At 42.0% G+C, this 20,954-nt stretch overlaps 1 protein-coding gene across 1 annotated transcript; it reads left to right on the top strand.

Annotated features, from left to right (window-relative positions):
* The first annotated feature begins 2,127 nt into the window (after positions 1-2,127).
* On the top strand, positions 2,128-15,548 carry LOC116966559 (eukaryotic translation initiation factor 4E-binding protein 2-like). Its single transcript, XM_033012932.1, has 3 exons — positions 2,128-2,431; positions 10,566-10,754; positions 13,582-15,548. Exons 1-3 carry the CDS (start codon positions 2,299-2,301, stop codon positions 13,611-13,613), a joined length of 354 nt encoding a protein of 117 aa, XP_032868823.1. The 5' UTR covers positions 2,128-2,298; the 3' UTR covers positions 13,614-15,548.
* The last annotated feature ends 5,406 nt before the right edge of the window (positions 15,549-20,954 follow it).

The following is a 20,954-nucleotide window of genomic DNA, read 5'->3' as shown; positions in this document are numbered from 1 at the left end:
TAGGCAATGTTTAGAAGATAGACAGAAAATGCTGGAGTAACTCGGCGGGCAGGCAGCATCTCTGGAGAGAAGAAATGGATGATGTTTCAGGTGGGGACCCTTCTTCAGACTCTTGCTTAGTGCTGTACTCACCCTATTCTTATTTGCACACTTAAATGGGGATTGAACCCACATTTGGCACAGAGCAGTGAATGGTGTAAGAAAGAACTGCAGATGCTGGTTTAAATTGAAGGTAGACACAAAATGCTGGAGTAACTCAGTTGGTGAGGCAGCATCTCTGGAGAGAAGGAATAGGAGACGTTTCGGGTCGAGACCCTTCTTCAGACCAGTAAATGGTGTAACTGGGCCACACCTTGCACCACTGGTATGCTGCATTACCAGATCACCCAGCCCATGCTGACACAAATAACTCCACCCCTCCAAAAGGCTTTTACTCTTAAGGTCACTGGGTCATAGAGCACAGAACCGGGATTTTTCCCCCTCTCCCCGTATCCATGCCAACCATGAAGTAACAATGATTCTAATCCCATCTTTGAGCACTTGACCCATAGACCTCCACAACAGAGTGTTTCAAATGCTCATCTATATACGTCTTAAGTGTATGAAAGGACTTGCTTCCACTACCCTTGGAAAATGTTTTCCAGATCTCAATCACCTTTGGAATGAAAAAAAAAATGTTTTCAAACCCTTCTTAAATCTCCTACCCTTTTCTTTATGCATATGCTGTCTGATTTTGGGGAAAACAAATATTATAGAAAGTGGCAGACCCTGCCCCATCCATCACCGATACTGACTTCCCCACCATCAAAAGGATCTATAAAAAACTGCCTCAAAAAGGCAGTCCAATTCATCAGAGGCCCACATCGATTTAACCACACTCTCGTTTTGCTACTACCATCGAAAAGGTATCTGAAAACCATGACCACCAGGTTCAAGAATTTCTTCCCAACAACTATAATGGTATTGAACTCTGCACATCACTATGTAGTTCCATTTCTCCAGAGATGCTGTCTGACCCTCTGGGTTACTCTAGCATTTAGTGCCTATCTTCGGTGTAAACCAGCATTTGCAGTTCCTTCCTGCACCAACTATGTACCTATATGGACCGTATTTCTCTGCCACAGAAGGTAGTTGAGGCCAGTTCATTGGCTATATTTAAGAGAGAGTTAGATGTGGCCCTTGTGGCTAAAGAGATCAGGGGGTATGGAGAGAAGGCAGGTACAGGATACAGAGTTGGATGATCAGCCACGATCATATTGAATGGCGGTGCAGGCTCGAAGGGCCGAATGGCCTACTCCTGCACCTATTTTCTATGTTTCTATGTATTTGATTGCACTGAGGACTGGCTTTTTTTTACAACAGTATTGTGGTGTATTGATTTTCTAAAATTGTAAATTGCGATTACATGTTTGTTATGCTGCTGCAAGTAAGAATTTCTTGTTCCGTTGTCTGTATGACAATGAAACTCTTGACTCTTTCCAATCCTTTCTATATTCCAAAAGTATTTCACCGTTTAGGTGATATTTAAATGAAATCTTCCTTTGCAAAATGGTATTAACTCGTACCATTCCGCATTCGCCATTGTTTAAAGGGTGGTGTACAGTTGAACGTTCAGGACAATTAGGAGCAAGCCCCTCAAGCTTGTTGTGCCAATCGATAACATAATGGTTGTTCTAATCGAAACCTCGTCCCCACGTTCCTATTTATCTCAATAAATTTCCATTTTCCTTGCTAACTCAAGAATCTACCCACTTCTATATTTGAAATATTCGAAGCCTTTTGCTTCCACGGTTCTTTGAGAGATAGTGTTCCAGACTCTTGTCAGCGAGAAAGGAAATTCACCGCATTTCTCTCTTACATCGGCGACCCCTTTATTTTATTATTATTATAAAGGCTTTATTTTTTTTTTAGTAGTTCTCTCTGGTTCCAAATTCAACATCTAGTTGAAAAATCGTCTCCATATCCAGACTCGACTCTCCGCTCCCCCCATATCACGTCCCAGTGAAATAATTGCACTCATGAAGGAACAGTGGAGAAAACGTGATGGGAGAGAAGGGCCCCTTTAAAAGATTACACCCACTGCATGAGCACAAATGAAGATTTGTTGTGTATGTGTGTGTACGCCTTCCCTCCCGTCTCACTGCAAGTAGGCGGTGCTGCCTGGCTGGAGTTGGTTCGCTGCAGAGTGAGGGTTAGAGGTGTGCTGAAGGCTGAAAGAAGGGAGAACAGGGTGCGATTTAAAGCATTAAACTTTTTGTTTTTTGATTATTTTTTTAAAATAACTAAATTTCAGAAAAGATGTCTGCAAGTTGCCAGCAAAGCCAATGCAGAGTGATTCCCACCAGGACGGTGGTTCTGAACGATACAACGCAGCTACCTCATGATTACTGCACTACACCGGGAGGAACCCTGTTCTCCACCACTCCCGGAGGTAAATCCATGTTAGCGATCAGTAAATGCAACCTTGCTGGTTGTGCTTTGGATTTTATGTCTTCAGTAAATCGGGCAAATGCACACATGGGGGCCTGGTCCAAGTACTTTCCTTTAAATCCGTTTGTTAAAATAAAAGTGAGTGGAGAAGCTGCAAGACAAGTGTGGTTGCACAAGGAAACTTAGTACTGTATTTGTGGGTTAAAAAAATAGCTGAACATTAGCTGCTGTTGCGCCGAATTGCTCGGTTCCGTTCGCATAATAAACAAACCAGAGTGCAGGCCGATTTGGCAAGAGGCTTCACCTCGTGTTGTCGAAGCTGAGCGGAGTTAACTTTTCGCAGCCTGCATGGTTTTTTCCCCCCTCCCTTTGCAAAATGGAAGTGTAGCGTAGCGAAATCACAATTAATGCAGATATGCGAGAATGCTGCACACAATTTCTTGCATTAAACAGCTTTATTTGAAATGCACATTTCAGGACTAAATTCGCTGCTCGAATTCGGCCTGGCTTGGGTTAATTTCCTGTTTGTTGCAAACACTCGGGTCTGTTAACGGTGCTTCAGTGAGCGTCTTAAATGCGGGTTATTTGGCTTATTTTTGCTTCTGCAGGAGGAAATTAACGTGCATGCATTTGTTTTTGCTCCACCCCCCTCCCCCGAGGTTGGATTGCATGTCTTGTACTCGTGATCCTGTCGCGTATAAAGCGAGTCAGCAACACCCGCCTCTTCCCCCTCGGCCAAAGCCTTGCCTGTCCATTAATTCCTCGCCATTTGCCTGAATCGTGCAGAGAGCTCCTTTAAGGGACCATTCAGATTCGGGCAGAGTCAGAACAAGAGATTTCTCAATTTGGTTTAAGGATAGCTCAAATAAATGAAAAATGCAGCAGGTCCCACCAAACCACAGCAGATAAGTCACAACAAAAGAATTTTTCTAACTTAATCAGGTGATGGTAACTTCGTATTTCATTGGTGTTTTCCCTGAGCATAGGACATCCCAAGCATTTTCTGGCCAATGAGGTGGATATCATTTTTTTGAAGGTGGTTGTGGCTGTAATGTGGGGAATACTGCAGCCAATATGGATAATGCAGGCTTGCACACACAATGTGATTGGGACAGATAATCGGGTATAATGAAATAAAATCGGACAATGCTGCAAAAATCTCAGCTGGTCAGGCGGTTCATGTACCTTCATCAGAACAATTGCATTCGTGATTAAAAAAAATAACATAATGGTTGTTCTAATCGAAACCTCGTCCCCACGTTCCTATTTATCTCAATAAATTTCCATTTTCCTTGCTAACTCAGCAGGTCAGGCAACATCCCTGGAGCAAAGGAATGAGAGGATCTCGACCCGAAACATCACCCATTCCTTCTCTAGAGTTGTCTTTCCTGCTAAGTTACTCCAGCCTCCAGTGTCTAGGGATAGATGATGTTTTGGGTTGGGACCCTTTTTTTTTTTTTTTTTTAACTCCAGTATATTTTTTTTAAACCAGTATCTGCAGTTCCTTGTTTCTACTACTTGTTTGCATGACATGGATACAGAAAAATATTAACCGCACTCATTTGCAACTGCCCGAGAGGGAAGCTAGATATCAGTTCAAAATTGAAGGTAGACACAAAATGCTGGAGTAACTCAGCGGGTGAGGCAGCATCTCTAGAGAGAAGGAATGGGCGACGTTTCAGGTGGAGACCCTTCTTCAGACTGATGTCAGGAGAGGGGATGGGACAAAGATAGAATGTACTTGGAGACAGTAAGACTGGTGGGAGAACTGGGAAGGGGACGGAGAGAGAAAGCAAGGACTATCTGAAGTTAGAGAAGTCAATGTTCGTATCGCTGGGGTGTAAACTACCCAAGTGAAATATGCGGTGCTGTTCCTCCAATTTGCACTGGGCCTCACTGACAATGGAGGAGGCCCAGGACAGAAAGGTCAGGTTGGGAATGGTAGGGGTAGTTGAAATGCTGAGCCACCGGGAGATCGGGTAGGTTAAGATGTACTGAGCGCAGGTGTTCAGTGAAACGATCACCAAGCCTGTGCTTGATCTCGCCGATGTAGAGAAGTTGATGCCTGGAGCAGCGGATACAGTAGATGAGGTTGGAGGAGATGCAAGTGAACCTCTGCTTCACCTGGAAAGGCTGTTTGGGTCCTTGGATGGAGTCGAGGGGGGAAGGTAAAGGGACAGGTGTTGCATCATCTGTGGTTGCAGGGGAATGTACCTGGGGAGGGGGTGGTTTGGGTGGGAACGGACGAGTTGACCAGAGTTTCGAAGGGAACGGTCTCTGCAGAAAGCGGTGGAGATGGGAAGATGTGGCCAGTAGTGGGATCCCGTTGGAGGTGGCAACAATGTTGGAGGATTATATGCTGTACGTGACGATGGGTGGTAGGTGAGGACAGGGGGGACTCTGTCCACGTTACAAATGGGCGGGAGGGGGCGCAAGAGTGGAGCTGCGGGATATCGAGGAGATCTAGCGAGAGCCTCGTCTATAATGGAAGAGGGGAACCCCATTCCTTCTCTCCAGAGATGCTGCCTCACCCGCTGAGTTACTCCAGCATTTTGTGTCACCCTTCGATTGAAACCAGCATCTGCAGATCTTTCTTACACATCAGTTTAAAATTGCTCCTTAAAGACCACCCAGTCACTATGCACCACTTCCAAGGTGCTGTATTGCATTTCACCCACTGCAGTTGGGTGAGATTTGATTTGAAGTGAGTTTCATAGCTGATATCGATGTCTAAAAATTGTGCCACTGTACAATGTTAAAAGATGAGCAAAATCCCAAACGGAGGGAGGACTAAACAGGAAAAGTATTTTTTTTCCAGAATAAATTATTGGTCTTTGATCCCTTTTATAGCGGAGGTGATCCTAGCCATTACTAAAGTGGGCTAGATTTATCCCCAAAAAAGACACATCTATTGTAATTCATCGGGTCGGGCAGCATCCCTGGAGAACATGGGATAAATATGGGTTGACGTTTTGGGTTATTTACCTGTTTCCGCATAAATAGTGTTGCAATGTTTTGAACGGATCACTAATGATGATTGAGATGGGTGTTGACAGAATTGGGCAAGAATAGTGTCAGTGTGAATTGGCAAGGGAACTTAACACGATTTGTTGGCATTGCGGGTGAAGAATTCTTATCAAAGGAAAGTTTGCAGGTTTTTTTTGTCTGGAGGGTGAGCTTTACTTATTCTGGTAACGTTTTAACACGGTTAGCAACAGACCATTCTGTGGCATGTAGATTCCCTTGGTTTTAGCCAAAGAGGATAAAATTCTCAACGTTTGTGCCCCAATCTTTCAGAGATGTGGAGGGAAGGTATATTTGGGAGTTGGCCATTGTATTGAATAGAAAGGTAGGCTCCTAATACTACTTATAATATTCATTCTATTTCTCCTGTTCTTACTTGCCCAGAGATAGGCAGAGTTTATGCAAATCAAAAGTATGCTGACATAATTATTAATGAAACATAATTGCTTTGTTTCTTAAGATAGAAGGATGATGGCGAGAAACAAAATCAAAGTGATGCATGGTCTAAACAATATGTGGATCTTTTTTTTTTTAATTTCCTTCTTTAGATAATAATCGGCCTGCTGTATGTTTCCAAATTCAAATATCTTGAAATATCTGGTTAGATGTTTGTTTTTGGTGATGGATCATCCATGCTTTGTGTTTACATGAGTTGTTAAGGCCCATGGAGCTGAAGGACAGCATGTACTGCAGACAAATTGACATTTACAAGATTTGATATTAATAGATTTTTCAAGCATGAAAAGGGATTAAGGGGCACAGACAGACCTAATGGATACATATCATAAATAAATGGTGAAACAGGCCCACTGTGACATTCGTGCTTCAATTTAAAAAAAATAATAAGTATATCAATAAAATATCCTTTTAGATGCCTATAATTTTATTTGGACTAAAATAATTACACAACACAATCTTTTGATTGGAAATGTATTGTGCCAGCATAGGCAACAAGAGCTGACTTGTTTCTAGTCAGTTGTGCAAGCCTTAACTAATCAATAATGTACCATTTGAGAACGCACATGGTCGGTGGAAAACTCCTAAAAACGATTCAAGTAAATGCTTCTTCCCTGCTGTTATCAGACTTTTGAATGGGCGGGCATTTGCTAAAGGTGTACTTCTGATCTTCCAATCTACCTTGCGACAGCCCTTGCACAGTTTTGTTATCTGCACTTTCTCTGCAGCTGTAACACTATGTTCTGCACTCTGTTTACTTTCTCTTTTTGCGTCATCTGTTGCTTCTTGGATATGGTTTGATTGTATTTGTGTATGGAATGACTAGATTACAGTGCAAAACTAAGTTTTACACTGTAATTTTGTACACGTGACAATTATAAACCAAACACCGTTTCCCAATTACAGAATGAAACGAAACCCAGTGATTTATTTTTTTTTCCTGGTAATGACCTAAATTGTCCTATGCCATGATAATGACAATGAGCAACACGCAGCAATTCAATTTACAGTTTAACTTCCAAGCTCTGGAAATAATTAAGTGCTCTGGTAGATGTGTTGAGAAGAAATCTCTCAGTCTTTAAATGCCATCATATTGTCTCTTCAAGCAAACAAAATCTCAGAGCAATCTTTCAAGAGGACGAGAGAAAATACTGCAGAGGTAGAAGCCCGAATGTGCCCATCTAACCACCATAGTGAAGGTTTTCAAACTTATCACACCTTCTGTAACATCACTTTAGATAAAGCTGGTGACTTTGTATTTTTAAGGATAGATGGTTGTTTTAAAGGTGTTAGAGCCATACAGCACAGAAACAGGCCCTTCAGTCCAACTTCCCATGCCAAACAAGATGCCCCATCTACACTAGTCCCACCAGCGTTTGGCCCATATCTCTCAACCTTTCCTATCCATATAGTGCTTGTTATCCTTTGCATTGTGGGCAAAGGCAAAGAGATCAAGACTTTGATTGTGTGTGATGGATGAGAGATGAGCCCACTCCTTTCTGCAATTGCATCTCTGATGAGAGCCGCTGTGGGCAGTTTGGCTTTTATCCCCAATAACACTTTAGCCTGTTCCCATACTTCCCTTTGTAGAAGCCGGATCTAATTTTAAATGAACTCAAACCTGGGTCCCCCAGTTAACTATTGGGCTGGAATATTACAAATTGTAAAAATTCTTCTGAGTCTGTGGGAAATACTTATGATTCTGACAAGCCCAAATCCTGTCCTAAGCTTGACTGGATGTGGAAAGAGATAGGTGTTACCTTCAACTAATCTGATTCTAGCTGGTTCCATTCTCGCCCATCTGACCGTTCAATAGTCGAGTCCTACTCTGCCAAAGAACTGTTTGTTTTAAAACTGATTGGAGTTTAAACTCACAGCTACCTTTGTGTGTTGGTGCAAGCAAAATAAGTTTAGAAACATAGAAATTAGGTGCAGGAGTAGGCCATTCGACCCTTCGAGCCTGCACCGTCATTCAATATAATCATGGCTGATCATCCAACTCGGTATCCTGTACCTGCCTTCTCTCCATACCCCCTGATCCCTACAGCCACAAGGGCCACATCTAACTCCCTCTTAAATATAGCCAATGTACTGGCCTCAACTACCTTCTGTGGCAGAGAATTCCAGAGATTCACCACTCTCTCTGTGAAAAATGTTTTTCTCATCTTGGTCCTAAAAGATTTCCCCCTTATCCTTAAACTGTGACCCCTTGTTCTGGACTTCCCCAACATCGGGAACAATCTTCCTGCATCTAGCCTGTCCAACCCCTTAAGAATTTTGTAAGTTTCTATAAGATCCCCCTCAATCTTTTATTCTCAACATATGTGGCACAGGGTATATGTAATCTAAAGATAATCTCAATCTTGTGGTTACAATTCAGCTTTGACGAGTTGTGTTCAGAGACAAGGCGGTTTTGGTCTTGTGCAGTTACATTTTGCAGATTCCTACTTCCAGATAAACTGCTGATTTTGCATGATATTTGTATGAAATGAGAGCAGGTTAAACGTGTAAGTTTTTTTGCTTTGGGTTACGAAGGTTGTTCTTGCAGTTTGGAAGTGAGATTCTGTATCATTATGGTAGACAAAAATGCTGGAGAAACTTAGCGGGTGAGGCAGCATCTATGGAGTGAAGGAATAGGCGATGTTTCGGGTCGGGACCCTTCTTCAGACTGCTGTGGGGTGCAAGGAAGAGGCGGAGAGAGTGGGATGTGGGAGAGCTGGGGAGGGGAAGGAGGGAGAAAACAAGGACTACCTGAAATTGGAGAAGTCAATGTTCATACTGCTGGGGTGTAAACTACCCTACCGAAATGAGGTGCTGCTCCTCCAATTTGCGGTGGGTTATGTGTGTTTTTATTTCTATTTGGGGCATGATTCAAGCAAACTCCTCCGTTGCCATGCTGTGAAAACAGAGAGGATGAGGAGTTTCTTCCCTGAGGCCATTAGGACTGTATACTCCTATTTCACCAGGGACTAACTTTACTGGATCAGTTTACTGTTGTGTGGTGTATTTTCTTTATTTTCCTCCCACAAATATGTAATGGGTGAATATGTGATTCTGTTCCATTCTGGGTTGTAGTTTTTTTGCACAATCTGCAAGCATTGCCACTTTTCATTTCACTGCACATCTCGTATGTGTATGTGATAAATAAACTTGACGACTTGATTCTGCAGCAATTGGGTGAACTGCTCCAATCCTAGTATTTATTTCCATCTATAGTGTCGACCGTACACGAGGCACTGAATGCCTTGTGTCTGCCCATATATTTCAAAGCGCAGATGTAGGATGGCAGTATTGTGAAACCCATTTTCTTTCCAGAGTTTCCAGCCTTTTATCATGAAATTCCTATTACCAGTTGTTGTTTTCAAGATCCAGTGGCTGAAAAGAATTATGAATCTAATTTTGAATTGTGCCGATGATGAATGCATTCCCTGGCATTCTAGAGAAAGGTAGATCATGGTGTCCCACATGTCACCCCTACTTTGTGCTGCCTTATTACAGTCCGTGTTATCCAATAAGCAGACCGCTGCCCGTATCTTATAAATTGCTCTTCTGATTAGCAAAATAGACATGTGAATTGTACCTGCACAGTAAGTTTGTGATATTTCTTTCAAACTTTCAGTGCGTTTGTTGGATTGAACACTTTTTAAAATTTGCTTTCATCAGGGTAGTGGGTGCGTGTGAGAGTATTTGTTGACCATTGAGCTCTTCCGTGGTCACTGAATGCTTTAGATGCTAAACAAATATAGATGTACAAGCTACATTGTGCAAGGATTCTTCAGCTAAAATTAGCGGGTGTGAATAGACATGGCTTTGGCTGTAATTTGTTGATTTTTCCATTGAACAATGCTATGTGAAGGTCTGGGTGGGTCTGGTGAAAACTGGGCATTATTATAGAATCCCACAGCACAGGAGAAGGCCATTTATTCCATAAAAAGACACAAAGTACTGGAGTTAACTCAGCGGGTGAGGCAGCATCTCTGGAGAACATGGATAGTAGACGTTTCGGGCCCTTCTTGTGACCCAACAATATTCTCCACAGATACTACCTCACCTGCTTAGTTACTCCAGTACTTTGTCTGTTTTGTAATCAAGCATGTACAGTTCCTTAGTTCCACCTTTTGCCATTTATTCCATAATGCCTTTGTCTGCTCTTTTGACAAATTGTGCAAAAAGCCACATTCCTCTCCCCTTTCCTTGTAGCACAATTATTTTTCTTTGCGTATTTGCCCAACTTCCTTCAAATCTAAATCTTCAAACATAATACATTCCACTTCAGAAAAAGGCAACAAACTTGTATATTTAAAAGAAAATTCTCCACACCTCTCCTCTACTTTAACAATTCACCTTCAATCTTTGCTATCTCTCTTGTGAGAGGAAATATTTTTGCTCATGGCAAAACCCTTTTATAGTTGTGAGCACCAAACAAAACTCTCTTGAAAGCTCTAATCTAAGGACACCACAGCTTTTCACGTATCTACACACAACAGAAGGCACTCAGAACTGATACCATTTTAGTTATTCCCCACTCTGTTCTTCGAGATTGAGATATGATGCCACAGGTTCTTAAAAGACAACACTTTTTTTTCAATGTTCTTTCTTCTGAGTAGATAAGAGCAACTTTTTTTTTAAATGCAAACTTTAACTTGCTGTTTCAGGCACTCGGATTATTTACGATCGGAAGTTTCTGATGGACTGCCGTCATTCTCCGATTGCAAAGACTCCACCTCGTTACCTCCCACATATCCCAGGTGTGACAACCCCAGGCATTGCTGAAGATACGAAGGCAGAAGCAAATAATGCTGCTCAGAGCAGTGGAATCACCCGTGAGGGAAAATCATCTACTGGTGAGATTCGACAACTTGAACCATTGGGGGCAAAACTCGGTTTACGGACAATTTTGCATTCATTCATAAATATTAAATTTAAAATGATGTGAAATAATTGCTGGTCACCGAGTCCACAGTGACCAGTGATCACCCCGCACACTCACCTGCACACACTAGGGATAATTTTACATGTTACAAAAACAAATTAACCTACAAATGCACACGTCCTTGGAGAGTTGGAAGAAACTGCCGCACCCGGAGAAAACCAAATTGGTCACAGGGAGAATGTACGAACTCCGTACAGATAGTACCCATAGTTAAATTGAAACCGGGTATCTGGCGCTGTAAGGCAGCAACTCTTCCGCTGAAGTGAGGGGCTGAGGCATTTAAAATTGTGAGAAAGATCGTTGAGCTATGAAGTCAGTACATGGGGGAGGGGGGTGGTCTGGCTGGGTGGATTAGGGTATCAGATGGGAACCACGCCTGCTTCACCCATGTTAAGAGCAAGTATGCATAAGATAATTATGTGAGGAAATTGGGACAACTTTAAGGTGAATGAAGCAAAGTAGGAAATGCTTGGTCTAATTTCCCTACTGCCAAATTTCCACCAGGAGGTGTATGCAAACTCTGCAAAAATATTATGGATATCCTGTGCATTTTTCCCCTCTTTCTCCGTCAGTACCCACTCGAGTTCCCTTGTCTGCTGTGTAGTTATTCCTCAAATTCATTTACAAGGCTGATCTGCTTGGCATCTTCCTCAGACAGTTTGTCTTTCTTGTCCTGCTCCATAAGATGATAGAGCAGGAATGTTGCAGGCTAGAGAGCTGAGTATCCAACCAGTGCAACATCAAAGGTGCCAAGAATTTTCTTTGAGTTTGACTTCTCCCGGTACTTTGGTCCTTAAATGAACTTGTGCATTTCATGAAAAGCACCAATAGATTGTATAGTCACACTGATAGGGTTCTGTAGTGAAAACATCTCTGTAGTGAAGACCTCTTGGGCTACCAGTGTACTGTGGCCCTACATCAATTAATTATGCACTCTTTCCACCACCATGATGGAGTTTCCCAAGACCAGCCAACACCTTTGTCCATCAGAGCTGACCCCCGCCTTAATGTTTGTCCAGCAACTACTATTGAAATGAATCTTGGTCAAGATACTCTGAAGACTCCCATCTAACACTGGTGGAAGTTGTATTTTGTTTGGGGAGCATGGATTATGCTGGCAAGACATTTACTGTCATTCACTGATTGCCTCTGAACAGCATGATAACTTTTTAATGCATTAATTTTCTTAAATTTTTTTTTTTTTTTGCCCCAGCTGCCATTTAAGCTCGTATCTTTGGGTTAGTAACTTGGCGTTCTACGTGCCACTCCAGTAACTTGAACCCTGCACATAGTTCTGCCGCAGCTGTCGCCAGTTAATGACACGTGGCCTGGAGCTGACCTGGCCTGTGTGTCTGGGATGCAGTCTGAATTGTTTAACCGGTTCTCATCTTTCAATGGAAAACGCCAAGATGACCATGCACAAGAATATTCTGTTGTCACCGTCTTTCTAAAGCATTATCCATCACCACGTATTCTTCCCTTCCCAAGTGCTCAACTCCGCCGTTCCCTATATTAAAGGGAACACATTCAGCCCAACTTCTTGATCCTCCTTCCTCTATACTTTTAACCAGCTGCCCCTTAGGATTCAGCCTTCAATCGCGTCGGGTCTGGAGTTTCACTCCAGAAATCAATGCACAAGACAGACACAAAAAGCTGGAGTAACTCAGTGGGTAAGGCAGCATCTCTGGGGAAAAGGAATAGATGACGTTTCGGGTCGAGACCCTTCTTCAGAGTGAGAGATGGGGGGATGGGAAACGAGATATATGCGTTGATATAGAGACAGAGATAGAATCTCTTGTTTTCCTTCCCCCTGACTCGGTATGAAGAAGTGGCTCGACCCGAAATGTCACCTATTTGTTTTCTACAGACATGCTGCCTGACCCGCTGAGTTACTCCAGCTTTTTGTGTATATCTTTGGTTTAAACCAGCATTTGCAGGTTCTTCCTTCACAATGAATACACAAACCTTGGCTGGCACTTTGGTGGCAATACTGATTTAGCACTCTAGTGTGAAAGGGGACTTCCTTAACTGAAAGGGGACTTCCTTAACTGAAAGCGCTGAGCTTAACACTTGCTACTTTCCATGCCACTTACTGAAGAGCAGGGGAGTTCCATCAATACCCCAGCAATTTTTGTTTTATTCCTCAGCTAGCATAATAAGATCATGTTTAGATTTGATAGGAGAAGAATTGGGCCATTCGGCCCATTGAGTCTATTGCACCATTCAACCAAGGCTGATGTATCTTTCCCTTTCAACCCCATTCTCCTGCCTTCTCTCCTTAACCAGCTTTAACAAATTAAAACGCATTACGATAGTATTTATTATTAGAGGATATTGTGGTTGCTTAATGAGTCATAAATTTAATAGGCACTCCTTTCACATGTTACCAGGACCCAAGGGCCTCGGCTAAATGGACAGGTTGGGCAGGCTAGGACTTTATTCCTTGGATCGCAGGAGGATGAGGGGTGATCTTACAAAGGTGTATAAGATCATGGGGAGAATAGATGCGTTGAATGCTCTGAGTCTTTTACCCAGAGTACTTGCCCCTTTAACATGGGGCTTTGTCTTGATAACAATGAGTGAGGGGACTTGTTGGATTTCAGCTGATTTGGTCATTTTGGGCGCCTACTCTGTAAAGCTGATGCATTCTCCTACCCTGTGACTCAACACATCCCTCCTATGACCATACTCGAGATCTACGCACCAGAATGTTGACGGGTGACTCTTTCTTTCTCCAGGAGATGAAGCTCAATTTGAGATGGACATCTGAGCTGTCCGCGTGCGACCGCAGACTCCGCTTCTCAACGCTTCGACGACCTGGCTTGTGGATCCTAACGCACAGGCCTCTGCCGTGGTACACGAGCTCTCCAGAAATCTGCCAAAAAAAAGTTTAATACAGATTATTTTTTTGCCTTTGGTCAATCCTGAACATTTACACTTTGTCTATGACCTTAAATCATGTTTTAGCAGCAAGATAAGTGGGTCCCAATTTAAATTTTTTTTTTTTTTTTTTTTTTTTAATCATCTTTTTCAGAACAGGAAAGATAACATTTTGTTTAATGAACAAACACAAGCTATTTTAAAAAGTCTTTGCAAGCTAAGCAATCTTGAAGCAATTTCCATTATATGTATCTGTGCTAAGATTTGTTGCATTGTTAATTGCGTTCAAAAGCAATTTTGGTACATAACCACAATTGTACTCACTAATTTTTGGAACATTGTGGAATGTCATGTTGAGGTCAGCAAGAATCCTCAGTAAGCTCATTGCTTAACTATTTTAAATGCAATCCATTAAATTCCTGTCATTTTTATTTTTGTCAATGAAAGCGCTGCTTCATTGATGATTTCTGCTGCCTGGAGGCTTTTTTTTTCTCTTCTCTATCTTCATATTTGGGTTGGGGGAACTTGCTCCAGTACATTTCACTGTTGTCAATGGGGAGCAGCAATAAGTATCTTGGGTCTGAGTTGCAAGTGCATGGATCTATCTATGTGTTCGGCAAAGCTTACGATTATATTATCAAATCACCAGAAACTGTGAAGTAGCACTAGATTTGAAAACCATGTTGTTGGAATGGGTACTGTGGTTGCTTGTCTTGGGATGGTTCACCAGGCTGGTCAGATCCAAGAGACTGGAGAGTAGTATGTCCTTTTGCTAAAGAGTTTTTTATCTAACATTTTTCACATTTAACTGTTTAAGTTGACGAGTTTTAATGTTTATTATTACATTTGATGTTGGGTGACAGTGGTCTGAAACCTGGCCCTGTGGTGCTGTTTCCAATGGGTGGAGGCCAGCTTTGGAAGATGTAGTATTGACTTGGCATAGTCCTACGGGGGCTGCTAGGATATGCTGAAGCTTAAAGCCCTGTCCCACTCTAAAGGTTAATTCAAGAGTTCTCCCGAGTTTGCCCTGATTCGAACTCGGAGATTTACGGTAATGGCCGCACGTAAGTACTCTGGGCTCTCGTGCACATTTTTCAACATGTTGAAGAAAAATCTTCCCGAGCTTACCGTGTTTCCCGAGTACCTGCCGTTAGCATTACGGGCGAGTACCTGCCGTTGGCGCTACGAGCCACTAAGATGTCCCTGAGCTCCGACGTACCCGCTACGTTCATTCTACATGCTTACCGCGAGTTTGATTTTTTTTTTTTAACTCGGAAAAGCACTTGAATGAACTCGTGCAATGGGACAGGGCTTTAATTCTTGATTTAAAACTTGAGAGAGAGAGCTGGCAAAACACAGCAAGTTAATAGATTAACTATTGAGCTGGGCAGGCTCTGCTTTGAAGCTCCAGGCTATGGAATACCACAATTCCAAAATAGGCCATTCGACCCATCAAGCTTCCTTCAACAATTATTACTGCAACAAGTTATTTGTCCAACCCACTCTTCTCCCCTGCTGCCACATTCTTTTTTTTAACACATACTTTTTTAAAACAAAAAGTAATGTTCCCAATCAGTGGTGTGTAGAAGAGAATTCCACATCATAATTGGATTCCTCTGTTGAAGGATCAGTGATCATCTTTCTATTTTTACTGTTTGACTGTGTTTCTAATGTTTTTCGTGATTTATGGGGATTTATTTTTGATGGGGTTCATAGCAAAGTAATACTGAATGGTTTCCGTATTAATTACTTCATACTCTGGATAAATAAAATCTGCCGCTCAGTTATTTCCAATCTGAAGGCAAACTTCACACAACAAGAAAAATTGTTGCAGCTGATTGTGGTTTTATTATTTGTTGGTGTGGGTGGATCAATATCAGGGTTCTGTGATTCTTACCGGAAAACAATCATTACTTAGTATGGAAATGGTGCTTTTATTTTATTTTTTAAACAAAAAAAACCCCAAAAAAAACCTATTATTAAATGTAACCTGGTGACTAATGCACCTGCATGGACAACGCTTTTGACTCAAACACAAGTAAGTATCAGCTGATTGTAAAGAATCATTCATAGGAAAGTTGAACTCGAAATTGTATGGCTTATCTTTTAGAGTTTGATGCTGAGGTCAGCTTTATGTCACCTGTAATAGCAGTTTCAAACTTTTCCAATGTCCAACTTTCCGTTGCCATTACTACACGGGCAGGTGGGAGCGATCGTACGCAGACGATAAAAAGAAACGGATCCTCCAGTTATTTCCAGTTTAATTGATTCTTTATTGAAGTAGTTGTACAAACAAAGTGAACATACCAGGTCCTCTTTATTCTAGTACAAATTGTAGCTTTCTGTTCTTACTATCTGATCTGGTAAGAACGGTATTCTCTCTCCCGTGCCTGCTGGTCTGATCTGCCCATGCCCTGCCCTGGTATATATGTAACGTTCACCTACGTATCAAAAACCCACCCACAAGCATTCAAATGAATACTGCTAGATATATCTAGACAAAATAATATAAGATGCTAACAGTAACTAGTCGAAGCATGAATGTCTCTGACATCACTTTCCACTGCCTTTTCTTCCCCCCCCCCCCCCCACACACACACTGCCTGCATGGATCCATCTTTAGTGCCACTGTTTTCCGCCATGGCTCAAGTCACCAACTGTGGCACAGAGTGGATATTGTGTCTTAAGGTACAGCGAGGGCTGAGCCCAGTATGGTATGTAGATCGCATTGACCTCACCTCCTGGAGTCTGAGGCCAGACCATAATGATTGATGTCTGCCGAGTTTCAGCTTTGCCTTCCTGACATGCAAGGTGACAGTCACCAGATTGTATCCTTACTCCACCACACTCTCTGTCCTGTTGATGGTGGTGGTGGGGGGGGGGGGTTATTTGTTGTCTACCTTTGGGTGGATACAAGGAACTGCAGATGGTGGAATCCTGAGCAACGCAGAATGCTGGAATAACGTTTGGAATAAATGCAGGTCAGGCAGCATCTATGAGAGAATCTCACAAACCTCCTTGCCCCTTTCCTTCTATATCTCTCCCTCTGGCTTTATATTTTTCTCTTTTTATCAAATGGCCTTTTATTTAATCTCTAGTTACTTACTCCACCCATCTACCAATTGCCCACCTCCCCACCTGTGTCCACCTATCACTGCCAGGCATTATTCCACCCTTGCCTCTCTTTTCCAGCTTTCTCCCACAACTCCTAGTCTGACGAAGGGTCCCCGACCCAAAACATCGCCTTTCCATTCCCTCCACAGTTGCTGCCTGACCTTAAGTGAATTCAGAACATTGGGTTTTTCTTCTTGGGCAGTTGCTTTGAATCAAGGAGAGTTTACCTCACATTGGTTTTGTGGTTTCTGATATGACTGTGACTAACGTGGGCAATGCTGTTATAATTCTTAAAGATGTCTGGTGTTTATACTTCTAACCCATTGCCATCCTACAAGCGTTGACTTGTCTGATTCTAGTTTCTCTAATGGCATCCATTCCAGATCCTTCTAGCAAACTGCAGTCTGCTAACATCATGCCTCTTTATAGTTAGATCAATAAGTTTTTTTGTATTTTAACTTTTGCCTCATTGAAGCCATATGGAGAACCTCTATTGTCCAGCATTTCTGAGCAGAGACTAAAATCCTTGGCTCGCACTCTTAACGTTGAATTCTTTACATCTGATGTCCTTTGGCCCAGAAATGCCATTTCCCCCCCTTAATTATGGATGTAGTCCCCTTGTGAGGGGGGGGGGGGGGGGGGGGAGGAGTTTATGTGAGAGAGAATGTTAGAGAAGTGGGTGGGCTAATGGGATTACCCTGAGATCTGGCATGGGCTCGATGGGCTGAATGGCCTCCTGTGATGTCAGGAATTATTATATTCCCACTGCGGTAGGGAGTTAAGCTGCCCTCAAATATGATAGCAATCATTTTGGAACCCATACCCAACATGGATGGTCCTGGACTACCTTTGAAAGGGGTAGGACTGAGATGTTGCAACTCGCAGCGTTAGAATTAAAAATGGGTATATACATTTGTGGCAGACTCCTTGCTGGTTTGTATATTTGAGGTTTCTTTAGGTTATATTGTACGTAAACACCAGAGCAATCTCAAAAAGTCTGAAGAAGAGTCTCGACCTGAAACGTCGCCTATTCTTTCTCTCCAGAGATGCTGCCTGCCCCGCTGCGTTACTCCAGCATTTTGTCCATCTTCGATTTAAACCAGCATCTGCAGTTCCTGCCTACACCAGGGGAGTCTCACTTTCTTGTGAAGAATAGTTTGAAAGAACAAAATCTGCCGCAGCATTTAACCTGAAACGTACCGATGGTACTGATAAGATGAATGGATCTGATTATCACTTTCTGTATTGTGTATACGCCATGCCATTTTTTTTCAAAGCTAGGTTCTATGATGATAGATGTAGTTTGGACTGGTAGTCGACAAGTTATTCCAGTGACCGTAAGGGAAACTGCCTGGGTGGCAAGTTTAACCCTTGCCATAATATGATTTCTGTTTACTTCATTTCACTCCATTGTAGTTTATAATCAGATCGAGTTGGAGCCCACACTGAATATCGGCATTTTCTTTAAAGCAGAAATCTTGCATCATTGTTGTGTGCATGTCACCTAACATGATCAGGAACAGAGTTTGATTCTATTCCACTTCCGATCTGGCATATTCCTGGAGATATCGTGACATGATGGACCACTTTGAATTGCCACAAGCATGTCCCCGGAAATAGATCATTTCTTGGTCTCGGTAAAAAAAAACTTTTGTGTCACATAAAATTGTTCAAAGCAGATTAAAATCAAAACAATTCTTTCGTTGACCCAATAATCTGGGGAAGAGTTGAGGAGAATTAAAAAATAAAAAAAAAAGATTAATGTAGGATTAGTGTAAATTGGGGTTGGTGAGCAGCATAGATTCTGGGCTGAAGGGCCTGTTTCCATGCTATATCTCTCTATGACTAATTTTTTCCTGGGCTGCTCCAATGGTATCTTTTACTTAAATCTTCATTTCATGGGGACTCCAGGGCAATTCTGGAGGATTTGTAATCCCAGAAGTCATCCCCGAAAGGTCTGAATGACAAAGGATTCAATTCAATTCAATCTAGAGGTTATTAGATTACCCTGCTTCTTCAACAGCTTCATGCAACCAGTGAATTGATGGCCCATGTATGAAAAGTACCACCCTCTCACTTTGATGGCGGTAGCTTTATCATTCTAATCCTCTCAAATCTGTTGGCAAACTGCTGGTATGGGTATGTTGATGCGACCTGGATTTACCATCAATGGAAAAGAAAAATCTTTGTATGGAATAATAATTCCAAAAAAAATAAACTTTATCCTTTTGTATTTTGAACTGTAGTCCAGTTTCATATTTTTAAACATTTTGGAGTGTTAGACATTTAGCATGTTATTTAAAAAATATACCATTGATTGAGCGCCCAAAGATCTTTGGCTTGAAACACGACTGGAATCACAGAGCATTTCATCTTTCCAAAAGGTTTGAAATAAGATGGGAGTGCCGGAGTACTGCAAGTTCTGTAGCTTAGGTCTGATGCCAGTATGTTGGGTATTGTCTTCAAACAATTGGTGCTTATAATCTAAAGAGACACAGTGACAACTTGGGCTAGCAGGATAATTGTGTGTGTCTTGGTGCATATGTCTCCCAAGTATACGATTGCATAGCCTGTGAACTGCTGTACAACCTGGTGCATAGCCTGCCAATGGATTTTTTTAGGCCATCGCCATGCACCATATACAGGACAATGAACCACACAAACCATGATTTTCCATGTTTGATTGGGGCTAATATTTATACATGTGGACTTTGAAATGCTGGTTGTAGAGGGAAATGGATTGTGAATGCTTAAGAGACTTCTCTTGGTGGAAGATTAAGCAGGATGCTTGAACATGGAGATAGCTGGATTAACAAAAATGAATGTTGCCAACAATTATTTTGTGGTACCTTCATGGTGAAAATAACAGGTCATGTTTTATCCTTTTTATCAAACCCACACACTCCTAGACCAGTCATCTCACTGAATCCTTGAGAATGAACGACATATGACGAAAGACTGGATAGACTCGGTTTGTACTCGCTAGAATTTAGAAGATTGAGGGGGGATCTTATAGAAACTTACAAAATTCTTAAGGGGTTGGACAGGCTAGATGCAGGAAGATTGTTCCCGATGTTGGGGAAGTCCAGAACTAGGGGTCACAGTTTAAGGATAAGAGGGAAGTCTTTTAGGATCGAGATGAGAAAATCATTTTTTACACAGAGAGTGGTGAATCTCTGGAATTCTCTGCCACAGAGGGTAGTCGAGGTCAGTTCATTGGCTATATTTAAGAGGGAGTTAGATGTGGCCCTTGTGGCTAAAGGGATCAGGGGGTATGGAGAGAAGGCAGGTACAGGATACTGAGTTGGATGATCAGCCATGATCATATCGAATTGCGGTGCAGGCTCGAAGGGCCGAATGGCCCACTCCTGCACCTATTTTCTATGTTTCTATTTGGGGTGGATGAGTGGTTGATAACTTTATCAGTGTGTAGAGCTGCTGCCATCTTGATCAGTTTCCGTATAGAAATTGTTGGCGAGTTTTGTCTTTTTTTCAATTATTTTTATTAGAAGCAATCGTACACGAATAAAACATTCGGCATGTAAAATTACACAATTATTGTACAGATTCAATTTTGACCTTTTAACCTGAAAATGAGGGAAAAGAAGAGAGAATGAACAAGAGAGGGAAAAGGTGAAAAGATAGGACCCCTAGGCTACCAAAGTAGCGTGGCCAAAGAGTGAATAAAGATATAAGAGGAAAAAAAGAAAAAAGTGGAGATATACCTGCCCCACGTCCGTCCCCCCCCCACCCCACCTCACCCAACCCATAATTGGATTTAAATCCAAATTTGTGTTGCGCCATACTATCCTTGTAAGAATTCGGTAAAGGGTGTCCATCTTGACAAATTGATCTGGTTTTTCTGCCAAGATGTAGATCTTTTCAACCTGCATGTTATGTGCGAACTTGTCAGATACCTTGCTAAAATACACACAGATTACATCCACAGCATTGATCTCAGACTCTTGTTACACTCTCAAAAAGATCAGTCCATTTAAACATTTAACAAATCCACGTCGACTGTCCTGGTTATTCGGTGTCTTCCAAAATGAAGATTCTTGTTCTCCTTCAGAATTAAAGTTAAACCAATTGGCCAGTGATTACTTAGTTTAACCTT

Source organism: Amblyraja radiata, chromosome 37 (assembly GCF_010909765.2).
Source record: "Amblyraja radiata isolate CabotCenter1 chromosome 37, sAmbRad1.1.pri, whole genome shotgun sequence".
Lineage (NCBI taxonomy): Eukaryota > Metazoa > Chordata > Chondrichthyes > Rajiformes > Rajidae > Amblyraja > Amblyraja radiata.
Note: the sequence above shows the minus strand (reverse complement) of the source record. Positions and strands in the feature narration are given on the sequence as shown.